The sequence below is a fragment of the Echiichthys vipera genome, assembly GCF_963691815.1.
Source record: "Echiichthys vipera genome assembly, chromosome: 10".
In the NCBI taxonomy this organism is placed as follows: domain Eukaryota; kingdom Metazoa; phylum Chordata; class Actinopteri; order Perciformes; family Trachinidae; genus Echiichthys; species Echiichthys vipera.
The window spans coordinates 18,134,063-18,154,016 of record NC_139835.1 but is presented as its reverse complement, the minus strand read 5'-3'; the positions used below and the strand labels follow the sequence as shown (position 1 = coordinate 18,154,016).

General features: G+C 39.5%; 1 protein-coding gene across 2 annotated transcripts in view; it reads right to left on the bottom strand.

Moving 5' to 3' along the window:
• ubr3 (ubiquitin protein ligase E3 component n-recognin 3) overlaps window positions 1–19,474 on the bottom strand; it is a gene marked incomplete at its 5' end in the record, with an annotated part of 36,687 nt that extends 17,213 nt beyond the window's left edge. Inside the window, 27 exons of one of the 2 annotated variants that reach the window (XM_083921474.1) lie at window positions 23–156; window positions 1,740–1,889; window positions 4,487–4,575; window positions 6,176–6,621; window positions 7,612–7,644; window positions 8,694–8,864; window positions 8,943–9,047; window positions 9,394–9,535; window positions 10,611–10,707; window positions 11,455–11,596; window positions 11,686–11,771; window positions 11,931–12,064; window positions 12,162–12,214; window positions 12,305–12,433; window positions 12,521–12,610; window positions 12,704–12,769; window positions 12,847–12,933; window positions 13,082–13,215; window positions 13,929–14,108; window positions 14,794–15,022; window positions 15,225–15,355; window positions 15,784–15,850; window positions 16,231–16,271; window positions 16,497–16,652; window positions 17,075–17,227; window positions 17,463–17,602; window positions 19,041–19,474. In XM_083921474.1, the coding sequence (XP_083777600.1) occupies window positions 23–156; window positions 1,740–1,889; window positions 4,487–4,575; window positions 6,176–6,621; window positions 7,612–7,644; window positions 8,694–8,864; window positions 8,943–9,047; window positions 9,394–9,535; window positions 10,611–10,707; window positions 11,455–11,596; window positions 11,686–11,771; window positions 11,931–12,064; window positions 12,162–12,214; window positions 12,305–12,433; window positions 12,521–12,610; window positions 12,704–12,769; window positions 12,847–12,933; window positions 13,082–13,215; window positions 13,929–14,108; window positions 14,794–15,022; window positions 15,225–15,355; window positions 15,784–15,850; window positions 16,231–16,271; window positions 16,497–16,652; window positions 17,075–17,227; window positions 17,463–17,602; window positions 19,041–19,474 (3,819 nt within the window). The remainder of the gene's footprint in view (window positions 1–22; window positions 157–1,739; window positions 1,890–4,486; window positions 4,576–6,175; window positions 6,622–7,611; window positions 7,645–8,693; window positions 8,865–8,942; window positions 9,048–9,393; window positions 9,536–10,610; window positions 10,708–11,454; window positions 11,597–11,685; window positions 11,772–11,930; window positions 12,065–12,161; window positions 12,215–12,304; window positions 12,434–12,520; window positions 12,611–12,703; window positions 12,770–12,846; window positions 12,934–13,081; window positions 13,216–13,928; window positions 14,109–14,793; window positions 15,023–15,224; window positions 15,356–15,783; window positions 15,851–16,230; window positions 16,272–16,496; window positions 16,653–17,074; window positions 17,228–17,462; window positions 17,603–19,040) is intronic. The other variant, XM_083921475.1, reaches the window with a different exon arrangement.
• Window positions 19,475–19,954: the final 480 nt, after the last annotated feature.

Sequence of the window (19,954 nt, the reverse complement as noted above, 5' to 3'; positions counted from 1 at the left end):
CAAGATTTTCCGAGACACCTACATCATTGAAGAAGCGTTGCATGAGCGTGAGCCTGACATCATGAGCCACTCCACACGTGTCTGCAGCATAGATGTGCTCGTCGTCACTTGTCGGTAGCTTCTTAGCCTCTTTGCTTTTGCAGCGGTGCCCGAGCACTGAAAACCAAATCACAGATGTCAGTTAGTAATTATGTTATGATGATAATTTTGTTTGACTTATTCAGTATTTATATTAAAAAAGCAGGTAATGCAGTATTAGGGCTACGACAAACAATTATTATTTTTTCATTATTTTCTTGAATCATCATTGTGATTTCAAAATATTAGAAAAAAAAATGAATAGCAGGCACTGTTTTCTAAATCTCTAGGTTTGTACCACTCGCCAAACAAAATCCAAAGACATCCAATTTACAATGACATAAAACAACAAATCTCCACAAAATTGTGAAAACTGAGCAGCTGGATCTTGAGAATGTTTGGCATTTCTGTTTGATAAATAACCAAAAAACAAATAGGTTATTATCAGTAAAGCGTAATTTTCCATCAAGGCTAAAGTAAAAAGATTTTTATGCTTAATGGCTGATAAATCACACACAATCGGACATTCAACACCAATGTAATCAAAATAGAAAAACAGAGATTTAACTGATGTTAGTGTCTGATGGGCAGAAAGGACAATGTAATTATATGCTAATATGGGCCCACTGTTTGTAGATTTTACAAGATGGGTTTTTTACATCGAGGTCAGAGTCTTGTGAACCGTTTTACAAGGAGACTAATTACTTATCAAACATGCCATTTATTTGGACGACTGTTGCGCAGTCCTCCTCAGCCCACAAAAATGAAAAAGAAATGACCTTTTACAATGATAGGCCCAATGTGTTAGTGAGCTGGGATCAACATGAATGATAAATGAGCCAATTAAAACAACAGTTAACCCTCCTATTAAAAACCTGATGATTTCTAGTACGGGGGATCAAAGGTGCTATGAATAACTGTATTGGTTTAAAACGACAAGAATGCCAACAGATAAATAGAATAGTCATGTCGGGTGTTTAAATTGTACTCCAAAACAAAGACTGTAAAGAAATGTATCCTGTGGAGGGCTGCATAACCTTCTCAGAAAATATCATGGTTTCATAATATAAGGTATTACATACTTAGTTTTTCTATTTTTTATTGTTATATTATTATTAAATGCTATTTTCCGACTTAAAGAAATGAAAGCAGAATGGTATTTTGGTTGAACAAACAATTAGTTTGGTAAAATGGACACATTTACCCATTCACACAGACATTTATACTGATGGCAGTGGACCTCTACATACCATCTAATCTAATCTAACCATTCACACACCCATGTGCAACACGGGGAGTTATGTGGGGCTCAGTGTCTTGCCCAAGGACACTTCGATCAAACTGCGATCTCTCGACTGGAGGACGACCAGCTCTACCTCTGAGCCACAGCTGCCCCATTTTAAATGGAAGTGTGTGTAAGAAGTCTCTCTGAAAATAAGAAAGCTGTACATCCTGTTTGAACAAAAGAAATTAGGAGGAAAAGAGGAGCAGGACCAGGAAATTAGGAGGAAAAAGGTGAGAAACAGGTGAGATTCTCTGTATCGTAGATAGGCGAATGTGGCATTATAACCGCCAATTTTCATGGTGTAGACCTAGACCTGTGTAGGATATTAATTCCAGCACCTTGGAATGAAAGGGGAGGATGCTGGGACATGCAGTACCTGATGATGCTTGGAGGAGAACTACTAGGCCAGTGGGTCTGTCCTCGGTGGAGGGTCCGCTCTGGCCACAGATCACGCAGTCATAAAGAACCTCGGACTCCATCACTTCAGACGCTCCTAGGTCCATGGCCGCCTCAATGTCAGGGGATTCTAGAACAATAAAAAAAATCATTCTTAACACAAGTTTGTTAAAGCTTCCCTGCAAAAACGTTCAACTTTACGAGAATTCTGAGAACTTATGATTCATGTTCGATCATCTGTAAGTACCGTATCACATTCACCTCTGTGTGAATGAAAAGCATCCGACTGTGTGTAAAACAAAAACTTTCAGGTAATGTGGTCTGAAAGGTTTTCCTTTAGGTAGATCAGGAACTGAGATAATAATCCATGATGTGGGGAGATCACTGACTGCAAGCCATGCTCCTACTTAGGCGACAAATACCACACTGTTACACAACACTGCTCCTTTTTAATTTACACTGAAAATAACCAATCCAAAGAACATGCTTCCCTTTCCACACAATCCCTATGCCTGCTGTCCTTACTACGGTCAGTCATGGGAAGAAGAAAAGTATGTAGTCTCTATCAATACTGGTACATACGTAAATTCACTCTTTGCCACCCCTATCTGCATGACTGGCAAAGGATTAGAAATTAATTACAGATGTGGAATTAGTCTTAAATGTTAAGAACTGCGTTCAATTTGAGCAGTAAATATTGTGGACAAATGTCAAGCTGTGTCGGAAATTGAGTTATAGCTTTTTAGAAGAATATGTTCTCAAGAGAGGTCACTGTGTTCCTGGGGAAATGAAAGATGCATTAGATGTCAACGCCACAGCTTTAGCCCCAGGCCATCCCTGTGCACAGAGTCACCAACCAATCAGCAAACACACAGAAGTGAACGGTGAGACTACAAGGACACACTAACTGTTGGTGTGCTGCTGTTTTATGCTTCGTATGACATACATTTATCAATGTTCTTAAAAGTAATATATGCCTGCAATAGTTTGTTTTACCTTACCAGTGTCTGAATAGCCTCAGACCCCAGGAGTCATTTAAGGATCCCTTTCCTATAGAGCAGCTCTATACCTTTTCCTTTTAGTAAACAAACTAAACAGACTTTTTTTATTTATCTTATTTACACGAAGGGATGTAAATTCTGTCTCTACACTGTGGCGTGTTTACAATTCTGACAGCATTGGAGATTCACTGGATCAAAGAGCGTTTGTTAAATTGTTTGGGAAGGCTACACTCCTAACGGTAAAAACGTAATGAAACTTAACAGAGATCCTTTATTATTTAGTTGGAGAAGAGGATTCACTCCTACAATAAACAACTAAAACAGAATTACACAATCTGAAATTATTTATTTAGTTTGCTTGAAACTGAAAAGTGATTTTTGATTTAAGGTTGGACTGTTTCTGTTGGAGAACATTATTTGGACCTTATTTATTTTATTTATTTATCATTATTTAAAAGACATTTTCTGATGCCGTGTAGCTCATTGTGTAATTCACTGATTTAAACTGAGTTTGCATTGTGGCTCTGATTATTGCTTGTATAATTGTGATCCTTCTGTCTGGTGATTTTTAACACCTTTTAACACTGATTAATTTACCCATGTGGAGATTGACCTTTCAATATGAACCTAACCATTAAATTGTCTGATTAAACACCGTCTAGCACACTAGGAAAAGAACATTCAGGCAGTATGCTACAGTGCGTTGGAAACACATGAAAAGCATGATTCCTTTAATTTTTTCTGTCATTGCAGATGTGCCCCAATGTTATTAGACTTCTGTGCAGGAGAATGGCAGAATCAAGAAAAAAAATCTCAACTGTGTGACACTTTCTAACAAATTCTACATTGCAAATTCGAAGATATCTGCAAACAGCTAATATTGCATTTACTTGATTTCAATTGCCATTTTCCCCATTCCATTCAAAATCTTACTTTGGTTGCGATACTTCAGTCTCACTGCTGGCTTTGCATCACCTGTACCAAAGTTACTGCTCAGCAGAAAGCGTGCAGAACAGGTCATAATACAGTCCTGCCGGAATTGTCTGTCTGCAGCCATTCTTCATTCACTAACCAGGCTGTGTCAAGGTGGGCCCTGGAGTCTAGCCCACTATTAGTGCTTTGATCCTATGTGCCCTCACCCAGCAGGCACCCACACTCCCAAAGGAGTGTTCTCCTCTCAATATTTCCTAACAAGCCTGCAGAGTCCACAAGCACAGATTCGGCCCCTGTCCCCTTGCCCGAATGAAAAAGGTATAGCAATGATAGGTTAATTTCAGCCAACAGCGCTATTCTTCAAAGGCAACTTAGCAAGATGTCCTTCAAACAAAAAAATTGTTACTATTTGTTTTGTGCTTTTATAAAGTATTTTACTAGCCTAATATCACAAGTGTCAACTAGTTATACTACGTTTCCATCTTCAGCCTGACGTTGCCTGCACTCTAACTGATTTCCATGGAGGAGGAGATTGGATTTTACTAAACCAATCACAAGAGACTTCCGGTTTGAGCCAACCAACAACTGGTTTAGTGCTATGCTAACTTAAATAGGGGTAACCAGCGACCATAGACTGTATAGTAGCAACAACAGGTATCCTGCCACAACAGGACACTGTTTGCAAACAGAATTTGGGCAGTGGCTGCTGTGAAAGATGTGTTAGTAAATAAAAACATAAGTAGCATAAAACTGAGACAACAAGTTGGTAAAAAAGGTGCTGGCCTTTTCTTACCAACATCCATGGCTGTTTCCATGAAACTCTTCTGCCTAGAGGCAAATTCAGCAAGCAGCTTCTGCTGTCTCTCTCGAGCCCTCTGACGTCTGAAAGAAAGAGTGGAATACTATGTTATGAATATGCAGCAATATGCTTGAGTTCAAAAACCAACTGAATACAAATCATGTATGTATGTCATATAATAAACTACAGAAATAACTTTTACTTTTAAAAATCCAATCATTCCTACATTATATTCAAGGAATTAAATAATTTCCAGCAGAAAAGATATACTCAGTAAGGGAAACCAGGAATTTTAAACACTGCCAACAAGCACTGTTCCAGATTATAAGTTCCTGGCACCCACTTGCTCCATTAATCACTGCACTTCCACTTTACAAACGCATAACAGAAAGATGAGAATAAGCATGTCTGTTGTGCAGGACGTTTTGCCCGACCACCCACAGCATGTGCAACAGATTCTTCCATGTAGCAGGGGATACTGTATATACACAGCAGGTGTCCAGTTTAAACAAGGCTTTGTTTGTGTGATTATTGAACTAATACGATGGGTTCAGCTCCACTCTGCAGACTTACAGGGTGAGAGATGACTGCAAATTAAGTCCCTAATAAGAGGACATAAACAAATTCTGACAGGAACGTCACAGCTCAATAATTTTCACTGATGGCTTCAGGGTTGCCAACAACCAGCATGAGGAATGGGCAGGATTTTTTCATTTCTCGCTGCCACTGACCGCACTGCTGCCTGACTGTTGCCTTGGAAACAGGAGTAGTTTGTGTGAATGGGAGATCTTCTACCTGAACAGTTGTCTGTGGGGTGAAGCCAACCCCAAAATCAGGCAATTATTAAACGGTTATAGCCCATTCCATCATCATTAGAGGAGGTAAATGGGAGACACGGACTAGTGGGTGAAATGTGAGATGGAGGGTCAAAACCCACAGAGTTTTGCTTTCTTTTTTCTTCATAGCCAATAGACTCAATTTTCTTGGTGGAGCAAAGGTATACTACGGTGTAAATGGTAACACGTGATAATTGTGTAGATTATTTTTCCTTCAAAAAAAAAAAAGCTGCTAAAAAGACAACTGAATTTAAACGTATCTGGAAAGATATTCAAAGATGTTGAAAGGAAGCATCATCTGCTGCTGCTTTGGCCACATATTAGTGGTAATAGACAAAATATATGCTTTGTGCCACTTCCCAGTGAGATTAGTGAGATTTCTCATTCAGAAAAGCAAGCCTACACATTCCTTTAGGCAGTTTTTTCCTGCCCTGCGGTTTCAAACATATAATATGACAGGCTGAGAGGATAATAAAGAATTAGCAATTTATTTGATTTTCACAACATTTGATTCAAACCTTTAGCATTCAGCACAAAGATAAAAGAAAAAAAAAGTGTTATTGGATACTGTATATACTGATTATCTTTGCACTATGACTTGGCCCTTTGAGCTGCTGCAATTGCACTGTAATACAATACGATAGTATTGTAAATAGATTATAGAATAGGTTTGGATTAAAGAATATAAATTATATTAAGTGTCTTTTAAGATAACTGTATAGACAATATTAATGTGTAACCACTGCAGAGTGTTAATAAGCAATATTAATATGCAGTACGGAGCTGTGCAAAAGTAAATCCATAGTAGTGGATATGTTATTTAGCATATCAAAAATGATTATCTTACCTCTCTTCTTTATCCATTGTCTTCTTGTCCGTGGGACTGTTCTTCTTTGGTGGCACAGGAGGACACACCTTTCCACAAATGTCCTGGATGCTACGCTTGATTTGGCAGCTGCGTGTAGCCGCCTTGGTGAGGATGCGCTCAATGGCTGTAATGCCATCCCCATGAGTGTGACGGCCCGTGTCCATATCCTCCAGCCAGGATGCCGACAGAGAGTTCTGCTTGGACGACAGCTTCTGGTGGAGCTTGATGAGGAGAGACAGCATGCTCTCCCGGATCTCCAGGATCTCTGTCACCAGCTGAGGGGGTGTGCCTGGTGGGACCCATCGTGTTGAGGAGCTTTTGGGCCTGACTACCTGGGTGGCTTCAGTATTACTGCGGTTGATTATCTCCTGGAACTTCCTCCTCCGTTCTGCTACAAGGCTGAACACTTGAGCTTCACGCAGGTTCTAAGAAAGGATTGAATAAAAAAACATTTCTTTAACAATTTATTTATACGAAAGTACACATTTTGTGAACTTATTGAATTATTTTTTGGCCTTTTCATGCCTTTATTGTTCAGAAGAGCTGAAGACTTACAGGAAATGGGGGAGAGAGGGGCTGTCATGCAGTAAAGGGCTGCAGGAGTCAGACCTGCAGGACTTTTTGACTCTGTATAAGGGACGCCTGCTCTACCGCTGAGCCACCGGGTGCCGTATATTTGGTGAACATTTTTGTGTGAAATGACTTACAAAATTTGTCACAGCACACATGTCAAGTATCAAGCCCATGTCATATCAGCAAAAGATTCAAACAGATAAAGAGAAAATTCTTGTGACCAACATCCCTTCATTCCACCTGCATATGGGTGCTTTTGCACATCTGTCTTTGAGCTCACATACAATCTCCTAAAATGACATAACTAGTAATCTTATGGACTTTGATGGATTGGAGGGTTGATTCATTACCATAGTCAGACAACAACAATACACAAAAAGTCAAATTAAATGTCCATTATAAAATTTCAGCTGACGTGTCACGAATACCTTTGCTGATAGCACTTTTCCTGTGGAAAATTCAAATCATCCTGATGTGCACAAAAGCCTCCTGAAAGATGGCCATGACCTGACCTGACAAAAAGGACCTGAACTGCACTGTTAAATAAACATATATAATATAGCTCAGTCAAGGTAACATCAATCATTCTGACATGCAGTTAAAAAGCGTTTACCTAAACCTGCATTTCACATGTAATTAGTTTCAGCAGTCAAGTGGGAGGGAAACTGCTGAAGCGCAGCATTATACACACACCATAACACACCAAGGCAGACCTCCTTTGAAAAGCACAATACAAATGTGTGCAAAACAAAATTCTGTCATAATAAGTTAAAAGGAGACAAACAACTGCAAGTGGCATCAAAGTCATCAGCCCTTTTATAGAAATGGATGTGGGTAGCTACCTCTCTCCAATTCCCTGTAAGACGCCTGGAGTTCTGTGGAGCAAGTACAGAAAAACGAACAACAATAATAGAAATGATACGAAGGAGGAACATGATGTAGGATGATGAATAAACCGTATGCATGTCAGGGCAGAGCTCAAAGAAGATGTGACAAAACGAGATGTAAAGTCAGGTGAGGATCAAAGACAGTAGGGACCATGAACGTCTGTACCAAATGTCATGAGAAACCATATATAGTTGTTGAAATATGGATGTTGGACCAGAAAGTAGTCTTTAAAAAGGATGTGATGCCAGACTCTGTTAACAACAGCGGTGAAGTCTGATAAGTAAACTTTCACAAAATCTGTAGGGAAAACCTTTATTTACACTACTAAGGTGCAGACTATCTCTTGGCGAGGAGGAATCACTTCGCCGTGTCTTTGGCTATGCTCCCTTTGGCTGTGCCAGCAAGCTGTTTGTCACGAAGTACCAAGGGCAGAAAACTCAGTTGAATGGAATTAAAGTGCAAGCGGCCTATGAGGCAGCTGGTAATCAAATCGCAGCATTTGAGAATTGAGACACAACAGTATCTTTTCTATCTAGATTCAGCAAAAACATGCCATGTAAAATAAGTGTTTATGAATCTACTGTATATTGTTTATGATGCTGCTGGTACATGTGGTACTTTGCTTAGAATGCAGCACAAAGCTATCAACTTAAGTCAGCATATGCACAGTGTATTATATTACTATATTTGTGTCTGAACTGAACAAGTGAAAACCACACCTGACACTATTGACCGCTGTAGGACAAAAAAAACAAAAACAAAACAGGCCCGGTCTGTTCTACATTTATCGAGTCTTAATGGCTAACCTTTAAGCATAAAATTGTCGACTAATATAATTCAGCAGATACAAAGCAACAATGGCAGTGGACTGTGCTTTTGGACACTGTATGAATTAAATTCCAAAATTCATTGTCCTTGTACTTTAGATCTCCTGAGAAAAATAGCATTGAGCATTTATAAGATTTCTTCCACAGCCACTTGTTCAATTCACTGCCCTCTGTACTGGCGGAAGCCTACAGGCAGAGCTACCTTTTACCTGGCCATAAGAAGAAGCTTCAGTGCTGGTGCTGGGAGGGGCCTCTCTCTTCACTTCAGGAGCCGTCTCAGGAACCCGAACCCTCACAAAGTTTATGACGTGGTGCAGATTGGAGAGGAGGTTTGTGCCGGGGAACCAGCTATCATGGCAGTGCTCCTCAATGCAAGGCTCCTGGAAGTACAAGATCCTGTAAGACACAAGAAGTCTGGACAGAGGAGCTTGGTTGTAACTTAAACAACCATATCTCACCTCATCCTCCTTGTTGTCTTGAACCTGGTTGTCCAAGCCCAGCTCAATCAGGTACAGCACCATGCACAGCACGTGCTCTGACATGTTCTGATGATCCATCCATATCTAAAGTTTATACCCAAGAACAGAAGATTTATCCCCCCCCACTTTAGTGACAATTAAAAAACAGATCATCTATCAATCCTACTCTCTGTTTATTTCTACATTATGACTCATCTACACTATGAGATCTGTTCATTTTGTGCTGCACCTTGTATACTTGGACAGTCCTGTATTGTACACATATCTGGTAACATGTCAACATCACTTAATTGCCATGTAATATTACATGTTCACCAATTAAATATGGCAAAGAAAGAGAAAGCCCTTCTAATTTAGCTTAAAGAGTGAATTAAAATGCAAGGGCAGCACAGTATTATACAATACTATGAACAGTCATTAAAAGGCTCACCTTGTAAAGGAGAGTGAATATCACAATGTGCAGCGTCTTGCAGTGCAACAGCCTGATCAGGCCTTTGTAACACGGATGCAGTGGAGTCCTCTCCTTGTAGGGTGGCCATGGGTTGCCAGTGTGAATGCCAGATTGTTTTAAACTAGATGATATCATCATCAATAAGAAAGAAAATATCAGAGGAACAATCGTAACACACAGAAAATAGTTATTACCACACCAATAAGGGCATGTGCTGTCTTACAGGGATTAGATGGGTTGAATTCCCATATAATGCAGGACAATATGAGAAATAAGAGTTTGATGAAGTGCCACCTTATATTGCTCAAAGTAATTCATTGTACAAAAGGCTTTAGTTTATGCAACAGAGCAGTCGACGGGCAGCACAGTCGCTCACTCTATTAGTGATGATGGGATCATTGTTATATAAAACCAGAGCCAGCCTGACAGGCAATCCATCATATTCAAACACTGTGAATGAGCAACATGCGTCTGGTATCGGACTCTGAAGCAATGGCAGCTTCAATATGTTTCAAGGAGAAATATGCCTTAGTTCCATCTGGTTTAAACACACCAAAACAGTCCTAGAAAAGCGTATAGTCTATGTGAAAGAAGTACAATTAATTACATCAGGGGATCTACCCATATTGAAAGATATACCAAAGAAGACATAAAACCCCATTATAAGAAGGTTATCTTCCCAACTACTATTTCAAAACAGACACACTGAGTGAGGGACCCTTTCGTTATAATTAGCAACTTCTCACGTTCCAGTGACCCTCAAGAAAATGAACCCCAGGGCATCTCATTTACCTCCATGGACAAGTTTGTCTTGGGAGGCGTCTGTACCACAATGAAACAAGAAAGATCTCTTCAATTCTATTACAATTTAGACTGAAATTGATTTTTCTCGACACCTATCTAATTGAAACCAACTTGAGCCCCTGGTAGACCTGACCTTTCCTATAATGTCCCTTCATGGGGAGGTGACCCTACGACACTGAACAGAGCATGGTGCATGTTGGGTTTGTCAGGGATGACTGAACATGAATACTCCGGCAAAAGAACGGAGTACTGTCAAGCAAAATGCAAGAACAATATGTGATATACGATGATATAATGTTTAAATGAAAGTCACTGTTTATCAAATATCTAAATAATATATATATATTTAAAAACATTGACTCAGGGAAATCAAGGCAACAGTGTTAACTTACAATGCTGAGTATCTGTCCATTGCTGACTGGACGTCACGCCGATAGACAGTTCTGAGAACGACCATGATGGGGTCAAACTCCTTCTCCCACACCTCCGCTGGTTGAGAAAAGGGGGAGGAATTTTTTATAACCTCTGGCACAAAGTGACATTGATTCACTTTCTCCCCAGTTTCACCTTTTCTATTTAAGTTGTGTAAGCCTGCCCCCTGGTGGTCTGCTGAGGACTAATGACAGATTTAATGCTAAAGACTTTCAGCCTATTCAAGCCTCACATAGATCATTTTTACAGACAAATATACCCACAGCTAGAATATAAAATTTGCAGTCTGAAATATCTATTAAACCACTGGCCATTTAGCATAAGTTTGTTTCTAATGTGCCATACTACATCGATACAATTCCACAGGAAATACAGCCCTGCAATTTGCCTAATATTAAATGGCACATTTCTAATTTTAAAATAATTTGGAGCTTTTCTCCCAATTTGGAAGGCCCATTTCCCAACACACTACAGTCCTTGTAACAGCTAACACTACTAATGGACAGTGGAGGGTAGCAGTACAATTATACTATAACTACCTCTATGAGGTTAACCCTATCCTGCAGATATAAACCCCACTGTGTGAATGCAGCAAACAAAAAGAGGATGTCTGTTCAGCGTCTCAGTTCAGAAATGTTATTGTCTAAGTCATGAGGCCCAAATACCTAATATCAAAACCTGACAGCCACACCAGTTACTTCTGTGACATCCCCCACTACCCATTTCAAATAGGTCAGATACAAGTTACGTGCTATAATGGACTGTTTGTAAAAACTGCCATCAACTTCGCCACGAACATCCTACCTTTCGGTGTGTACATGCCCTGCTGCATTGAGCCTCCAGGCTCAAACACCGGGGCTTTGAAGTCTGCCACAGCAGAGAGCATCTCCTCAAAACTACAGCTCCCTGGAACAATGCCACTCTTTGGGTTGGGATTCTCCGGAATCTAAGAAAATTCTCTTAAGGAAAAAGATTGCCATGAATGGCTGAATATTGTTTTTCTTTAACATTTATTTGTATTGAAGGAAAGGATACAAGGTCTAAGAGGGCACTGTGTGTACGATCATTCATGCACAACTGCGAGACCATCTCAGCCCGAAGGATTTCGTCATCGGTCATCCCTGTAAGTGAGAGTGAGAAGTGGAAAATAGCGTAGGTGTGGGGTTTAAGCAAATAGCATATTGTGTATTTTAGTCAGTTTAATAAATCGACTGCCTGTGACCACAGTTCCTTATTTTTACTCTCCATAGACTCTGTGCATTCTCCGTTGTACATCTTACCCAAATGAACGCGAAGGCTTGTCAATATGACGAGGAAGGTCAGTGCTCCTTCAAGCATTGGCCTCTCCTGCTCAGAGTCTAACACGGCATTCTGATGCTGAGACGCCATGGTCAGCAGGTCAACCACTTTGAACCTGTGCGACAGAAGACAGTGTATAGAATCCTATTAATGTGTGTTGAATTAAAAATGTAAAATATTCTATGGATGCAAATGCTGGAGTTAGAGCTTACCTCTCGAAAACACTTGAGATAAAGTAGTCAGGATCTAGTCTTGATGCACAAACCTATAAAATAAATGAATAAAGAAAGGGAAATTCAAAGAAGAACTAAAGTACCACGATAGCGCTAACTTTCTATGATACAGTAATACAAACCTGGAGCAGATAGATGTCTGGGTCAATCATTGAATTGCAGAAGTGTGACTGCACGTAGGTCATAGCCTGTCCTTTGATCTGCAGACCATTCCTGACCCACATGTTGCTGTGGATCTCTGACAGGCATGCCTACAGTCACACATGGCAAAGTTTTAGTGACCAGTTGGATTTGATATATACCTGAATAATAACCACAAAAAAACACCTCTAGTGTACCTGGATTTGGAGTGGATGCACCATGATCTTCATCAGCATCTCTTGGTCAGGCAGAAGGCTATCCAGGTCCAGGCCTTGGCACTTTACAGCCTGATAAATACCAACCAAACAATTAAGTTTATAAAAACAACACAAGAATATACTGCAGAGTCCGGACTTAAGAGATGAGAGTCTCTGACATACCTTACTGAGGAACATGGCATAGTAGCGGTGCAGTGGCAGGTGAAATGTCACTTGATTCGGAGCAGGCTGTAAGAGACAGAAAAGCAATGAGAAACAGAGGAGGAGAAAGCTAGCTCGATAACACAGAGGTTTGTCAGATTTACCTCGTCGATGAAGCCAATGGTATCAAACCAGATCTGCAGGGTCTCCAAGCAGTAACGTACCACAGTTTTAGTGTATTCCTGTGTTTCCTGTTAAAAGACAGATTAACATGTTAAAAATGAATATATATAGATATATGAGTGCATGCAGCACATGATGCTTGAGATGCATGTTCCAATAATCATTCTAGATTTTCAGGAATGCACACAGGAGATGTGTTTGAGAGACAGGACTTACTTTGACTTTGCAGTGTGTTAAGAGACCCCACATTGGTTGTGCACAGGCCTCGAGCTCTGCTGCAAATGCTGCATAGTAGGTCTGAGACTCAAATTCCACATGTTCATTCAACTCCCGCTTATTCAGGTTCATACCTGTCACAGCAGGAAATTGTTTAAAAGGTCAGACAGTCAGCACACGGTCCATGGCTTCTTAATGATCATACAGTAATAGCAATCCTTTTAAAAAATCACAGAGTGGACCTTGTGTTTCACTGAACACCAATTTACCTCCAAATAGGTTTGTTCATGAACATACTGTATGCATTGAAATATCTGTACACGTGTCAGTATACATTATAATATAATACTACATATATTTCCTTAGAAACCAAATGTCTCTATGAAATCTCTATTAAACATGAGAATTTAAAGCAGGAGTGGTGCTGCAGACATGCATACAATGTAATGGTGACACTGCGCATAAAGTCAGCAAGAGGATACTTCAGCAAGATACCACTGTGCAAGGGTGAGTTTTATTTTTAGGGTTGTGGTAGGGTACACATGGCAAGTGAGCAGAACTAACCACAATCCTAATTCAATGAGTCATACACCCCAAAACTCACTTTTTCTATGGATGCAATATCAGTAGAGACAAGATGTTTAACAGCACACTGTTGGTATATAAAGTTTAACTAAAAATATGCACAAGTCGGAGGAATCATTTAAATCAAGTGATGTATTTGACCATAATGGGTCATGGAGAGGATGCTATGGGATCCAAGAGCAACAGCTGTTTCATGAAAATTGGTCTCATACAGAGGACACCCAGATTAACTGTCCCATTTACCTATCCATCTATGACTTACCTTGAAAAAATGACACAAAGCTCATCCACAGCATCAACAATGAATGGTCCTCCAGGAACTTTTTCGCTACACTTTGATGCGAGAGGATGTTAATAAAATCACTAACTAACGGCCAGTAGGTGTTGTTCTTCAAAAGAGCCTCACTGCAATTCACCACAACATGGCGACTGTTCTCTTCATCTAAAAGGAAAAAAAAACAAAGAAAAACACTCACTTGGTATTTAAAAAAAAAAAAGAAGAAGAAAGAGACAAATGCGGGAAAGATACTTGCAAGTTACACAATTTAACACCAGGCTGCCATACAGAGAAACGATGCAATATATAAAAAAAAACATTTTAAGTTCAGACTCACTCCGAGCCTGCACATTGAGAAAGGCCAGAGGGATGAAACATCTGTGCATGTTTTTTTTCTGCACCGACAATGATTAAAAATATGAAGCAAAATTCACAGCTGCAGTTCTTTAGAAAGCAGTCCAGTTTTCCTTCTCAAAAAATGTTACACCATCTTTGAAATAAAAACAAGAGTCGAGTCTTTATGAATAACGAGTTAATGATGAACAATTAACATTAATATAATGACCCCCTGGTATGATGTAATCAATGCCTCCTGGCTCAATCCATAACACTGGATATTTTGAGTAAGTGCATTCGATTTGGCATTTAAAGCTCCCCATCTTTGAAAGTGAATTTCAGTTTGGTAAAGCAAGTTTCACCTTGCATATTGCCAGACCAGTTAATGACCAGTCTGCAATACAAGATCACATCAGCCACCTGCTTCGTTCTTTACAAAACCTCTTGGAAGTATGATGAAGGGTATTAAATCAAAATAATTATACATCTGATCTGACACATTTGGACAACTTACCTTGAAGTTCACTTTTAATAAGGCAACTCTCCATCATGTAGAGCAGGACTGTGACCATGATGTCCAGCAGCTGACACTCCTCCGTCACATGTCGAGCCAGCTCCTCGTTGCTGAACAGCTGCACACTAATATGTACAATGCGGTTGGACATGGTATCTGACTCGTGGCTTTTCATCAGTGTTTTCATGATGAATGCATAATGCTGAACAAATGTTTTTGTAAACGTGATCTGCCAGAGAGGAAGAGAAAAGCCCAAACCATAATTAAGGATTACTGTTATGATGCTAGCTTTCAAAAGGAGGATGCCATTTGCTGACAAGCATCATTTCAGTTACCCGAGAGTCTATGAAAATGATATTACAATCGTGTATCTTAAAGTGATAATAGATTCACATTCTTGGAAATGAGTGTTAACACGCAAGAGAAAATACCTTGTAATCTTGATCCGGCAGCATGTTGAGGAGGAAGGTGACCATTTTCTGAGGAAACTCATATTTTATTGTCCAAAACAGCAACTCCTCCAGAAAGCATTTGTGCTTCAGAGATTCAATGATACACGGGTCTGAGGGCAGGAAAGGAACATAATCAGATGGCAGTTTCATGTAACATATAACAGTGCAGGGGCCAACATCCTAACGCGGTAGCTTAACCAATGGCACACAAGCATTAAGTGTGCAAGAGAGTTTTTTGGAAATGTTGAAGTGCCCTCTTATTACGCATGCCAAATGACCGCCACAGCCATTGGCAGGTGTGTGGCCTGGCATTAAGGTCGCTTGATTTACTTTTTCCCCCCATCTTCCCTCCTCTTGTCTCTAATTGGCTAATACTCTGTCTAGCTGCCATTTTCACGGAAAGTGGCACAGGTGAGCTCGGTAGACAACAGCAGGCTCAATGTTGATATGGCACACTGATTCACAAGAAAAATTTGAAATGGCACTTAATATCCAAAAGGTTGCTGACTAGTGTACTAATGCACATTATTTTCTCTACCTTTGGTACTGCTACTCAGTTTAACCCTCTTCCTCTGTCCAACAGACTGCCCTGCATCTTGGTCCTCCTGAGAGGAAAAAAAACACATCAACAACACAAATTTCAACCAACAGGTTTACAAAATATTTATCATTAACGGTAGATCAGTTCATATCAAATTGAAATAGACAAATCTCAAATGTAAAAAAAACCAAAACAGCCATTTTGTTTTTTGATTAATTGATTATGCAAGTAATCAAGAAAAATGTAAATATCCAAAACATAAACTGAATATGTTTTGATTTTTGAATTGTTGGATGATTTAAGACTATGTAGGCTCTGGCCATTGTGATGGGCATTTATGTTTTACATTTAAGGACAAAATTAATTTTTAAAAAAAGGAGAAATAATATTTTGGACCCTAATTGCTAACATTAGTTAGTTATTATGTGTGATGCTCACATATACCTCTTTATTGGGCTCATCTGGGCTCCCTGGTGCAGTGGCTCCTAAGAAAACAAAGAAAAACATTTAGCCACAAATAGCAGTTTGCAGCATCTAAAGCCACCGGACAAACACACAAACGTCTAACAATTACTTATGATTTCTGAACCGGCAGGGCTTAACCATTTGTGAAAAATATTAAGAACTTTAAAACAGTTTTAACACCATTAAAGACATTTTTAGTGGCTGGCAGGCGGTTAATGAACACATGTTGTTATTAGTTGTATTACCCAATAGGACCATTGCTCCTGCTCCTCCTTCAGCCCCAACAGTGACATCAGCAGTAGCACCCTGGACTTTTTCCTCCACAGACACCAGACCTGAATTCTTCAAGGCTGACAAATACTTGTCATAGTTCTTTTTAGCATACAAATTCTCTTCTTGACCTGCAACAGTGAAGCAAACAAGAAATTGCAAATACCAATGAATACAACTTTATTAGAAGCACATTCACTGTATTTAAAAATAAAGGAGACCTAGATTAGGTATTGTGCTACAGATTGTATGGCTTAGATCAAAATGCAGAACAAAAGATTTTCCTCTACTTCTTTATATTTTAACTGTAACATCTTCATATAGCATTTTATTTCAAGTTTTAATTGAGCTTAAATAAAGCAAGCAGGATCTGTTTTCTCATGAGAAGTAATTGAACTGTGTTGGCACCAGAAAACAATAAAGAAATACAACAACACTTATATGAAATAATTGCCTAAAACCAAGAATGAAACCACTAAAATTATGTGAATGGCGATGCTTAATAATGTTCAAACTCTGTTGGTCCAACACAATCTGTAGTATAGATATTTACCCATGCTCAACTCCTTGAATGTTTGCTGATTGGTCAAGATCTTTGTCAGTACGGTCCTCATAGCGCCTCCCATCTTCGTGAGTTCCTCCAGAAAAGAGATCTGAGGTTCCAGCTGCTGCAGGACTTTCTGTAGATCTCTCTCAGTTGAGTTGTCTGGTAGAGCAAGATAAGGTATATGGCATCAGACTCGGCACTTTGTGAATGTAATTTTGGATTTAAACGGTTGTATAACACTGGTATTTGGCTTTCGCAGGAGGTCCTGTTTTACATTTGACACCCAATGGAAGATCCACATCATATATAAAATGTAAAAATACTGAATACTTTCTATACTAGGTTTCTGAAAACAATGGCACATATAAAGTATTTTTTCATGGAGTGTTTTCACCTGGTTCAATGTATCCATCTCTCAGATATTGTATGATACACAGGATAAAGCGAGGAAGAACCATCTCAGACATCAAGAGAAGGTCTCGAGGTATTGAAGGGACATTTTCCCCTGATCTCAACCGATGCCGTCTGCAAAACCTGTAAGAAAAGACAATGTTTTGTTTGATTCTCAGGCAATCATCAGATGACACCATAAAGGGAGTATAATTCCAGTAGGGACTCCATAACTGTCCTGCCAAACCAGATGGGAGGTTCTAAATACAATAGTTATTATTAACAGTTGTTTGTTTTTATAGATTTAATACATGGGATTACAGCAAGGTTTAGAGTTGACTATTGGGTTGGTTTGAGATTTAAAATTGGTAAGGAAGCAGTCAGTGTAAGAATCTGGGAGGTTTTATTTTAATTCCCCTGCTGATACATATATTTTGATTCATAGCAACACACAAACTCTTACATATTTCACTCATATTAATCAAGACTGTTTGACTGAGATTAATCAGTCAGCTGCTTGATGTTGACAAAATCTGATGTCAGAATATTTCAATTCAATTATACTCCGTAGTCCCCTTGGGGAAACTTTCCTTGGACTCCAGCACGGACAACTTTAGCTGCACTTACATTAGAGATAATAAATAGATGCAATAAAAACAGATCAATAAAAACACAAAAAATAAAACAGAAATAAATTGAGGAAAGTAAAAACAACAGCCACATGTAAACAAGTACAAATCAATGAGAGTCACAGGCCACATAAATTGCAGAACACCATGTCATTATTGCACAACCCATATGACCTCAAGAAATATTATTATTTAAACGTTTGACTGAGTTTAAAGTTAAAGTTTTTAGTGACAGTATCGTATGTATACGTTCTGATTCAATCATGCAATTTTTTTTACTAAACCACGATTATATGTTAACTTGTATAAGAGGCAAACTACAAATAGATACTTGTAGGTGCAACTTGACTGCAATTCAAGATTCGAGATCTCTTTATTGTCATTCAGCAAAACACAAAAATGTAAAGCAGAACGAAATAATGTGCATGGCTCTGTTGTGAATGTATGAATAAATATATTTACAACCCGAGCTAATTTAATAATACTGTCAGTTATTGCACAAACAAATATGAGATTACTAGTATGAGTAAGAAATATTGTTGCACAATGAGGGACAGTTAGTGTGTGTTGTTGTTGTTTCAGTCTTAAACACTAGTAAAAGAGAGTAAGAGACACGTTTATATCATGATAATCGGAATGCCAGGTCGTATCTAAAGCAGTCAAATATCGGTATGTAGCAGAAACCTCCAGCTACAGCTGCTGATATGAGAATTATTGTTATGGCTAGCCACGCTTGCTAACCCTGAGTCCGCAGAGCTGCTTAAATGACAGGAGCATCGTAAAATGTAAAACTGTTGCAGACTGGCAGTAATTCAAAGACACATAACTATCTGGAAGCGGAAATTGACTACGCAGATGAGTAAATGTTATAAGCTAAGTTAGCTTCATTTCCCACCAAGACCTGTCAAAAACCTGACCGTTAGTTAGCTTTAGCCAGCTTAGCTCGGACTTACCCACTCTCTCGCATGACATTACCGTCTCCACAGTCACAGGCCCCGCCAGCCTGACTCCTGAACATGTTGAAATCATGGCCCGTGTGGTCCCCGTTATTGAAACACTCGGCACACAGTGACATGCACGGGGAGATGCCACAAGTCCGGCATCGATACGCCACGAAGTTGGCCGTCCAAACCAAGCCGCACAGGGTCGCGTTGTCATAGGAGCGGACTGTTCTGCAGAACTCCTCAAACCCGTCGCCTCCTGCGATCAGACATTTACACCAGTCGAGAGCCTCCGTGTCCGCCGCTGGTTTTTCGGGATTTAGCACAGCGTCTAGCAGCTCCTGAAGTTGTCGCAGCCCTGAGCTATTGTCAGCCCCACTTATGTCTGCCTTCAAGTGGGTGGCAGTAGCTTTCTTGTCCCGGCGCAGCAGCGACGCCGCCATCATGCACTCTGGCTTGTTGTCCACAAATTTATTTTTGTTGTCTCGCTTCCATGTTCTCGGGGTTTCTCGCGATACGGCTTGATAACGTCGTTGTGCTGACACAAATGTACTTTACGCTCAGTGTGCAATGTGTGCAAAACATATTTGGTTGTTATGAACACAGTTCTAAAAAGAGGATGCTTTTTTTCTTATTAAGTTGATTTTTACGGTTAGCTAAATTTCACATTCACAAATGTAAATTCACAAGCAAAAAAAAAAAACTTCACTGTGTTTATGAAAGAAATGGAACAGGATATTTCAATTCAATTAAAAAACTTTATTATTTCAACAATTTCCCGCTCACAGAACAAAACAGCGATCAAATCTCTGAGCGTATGCTGTGCTTTTAAGGTATTTACGTAATCTCATAACTTATTCTCACACCCCTGTATTTTATTACTATTTATTTACTTACTGCTGCTTATATTATTTTTATTTCTCTCC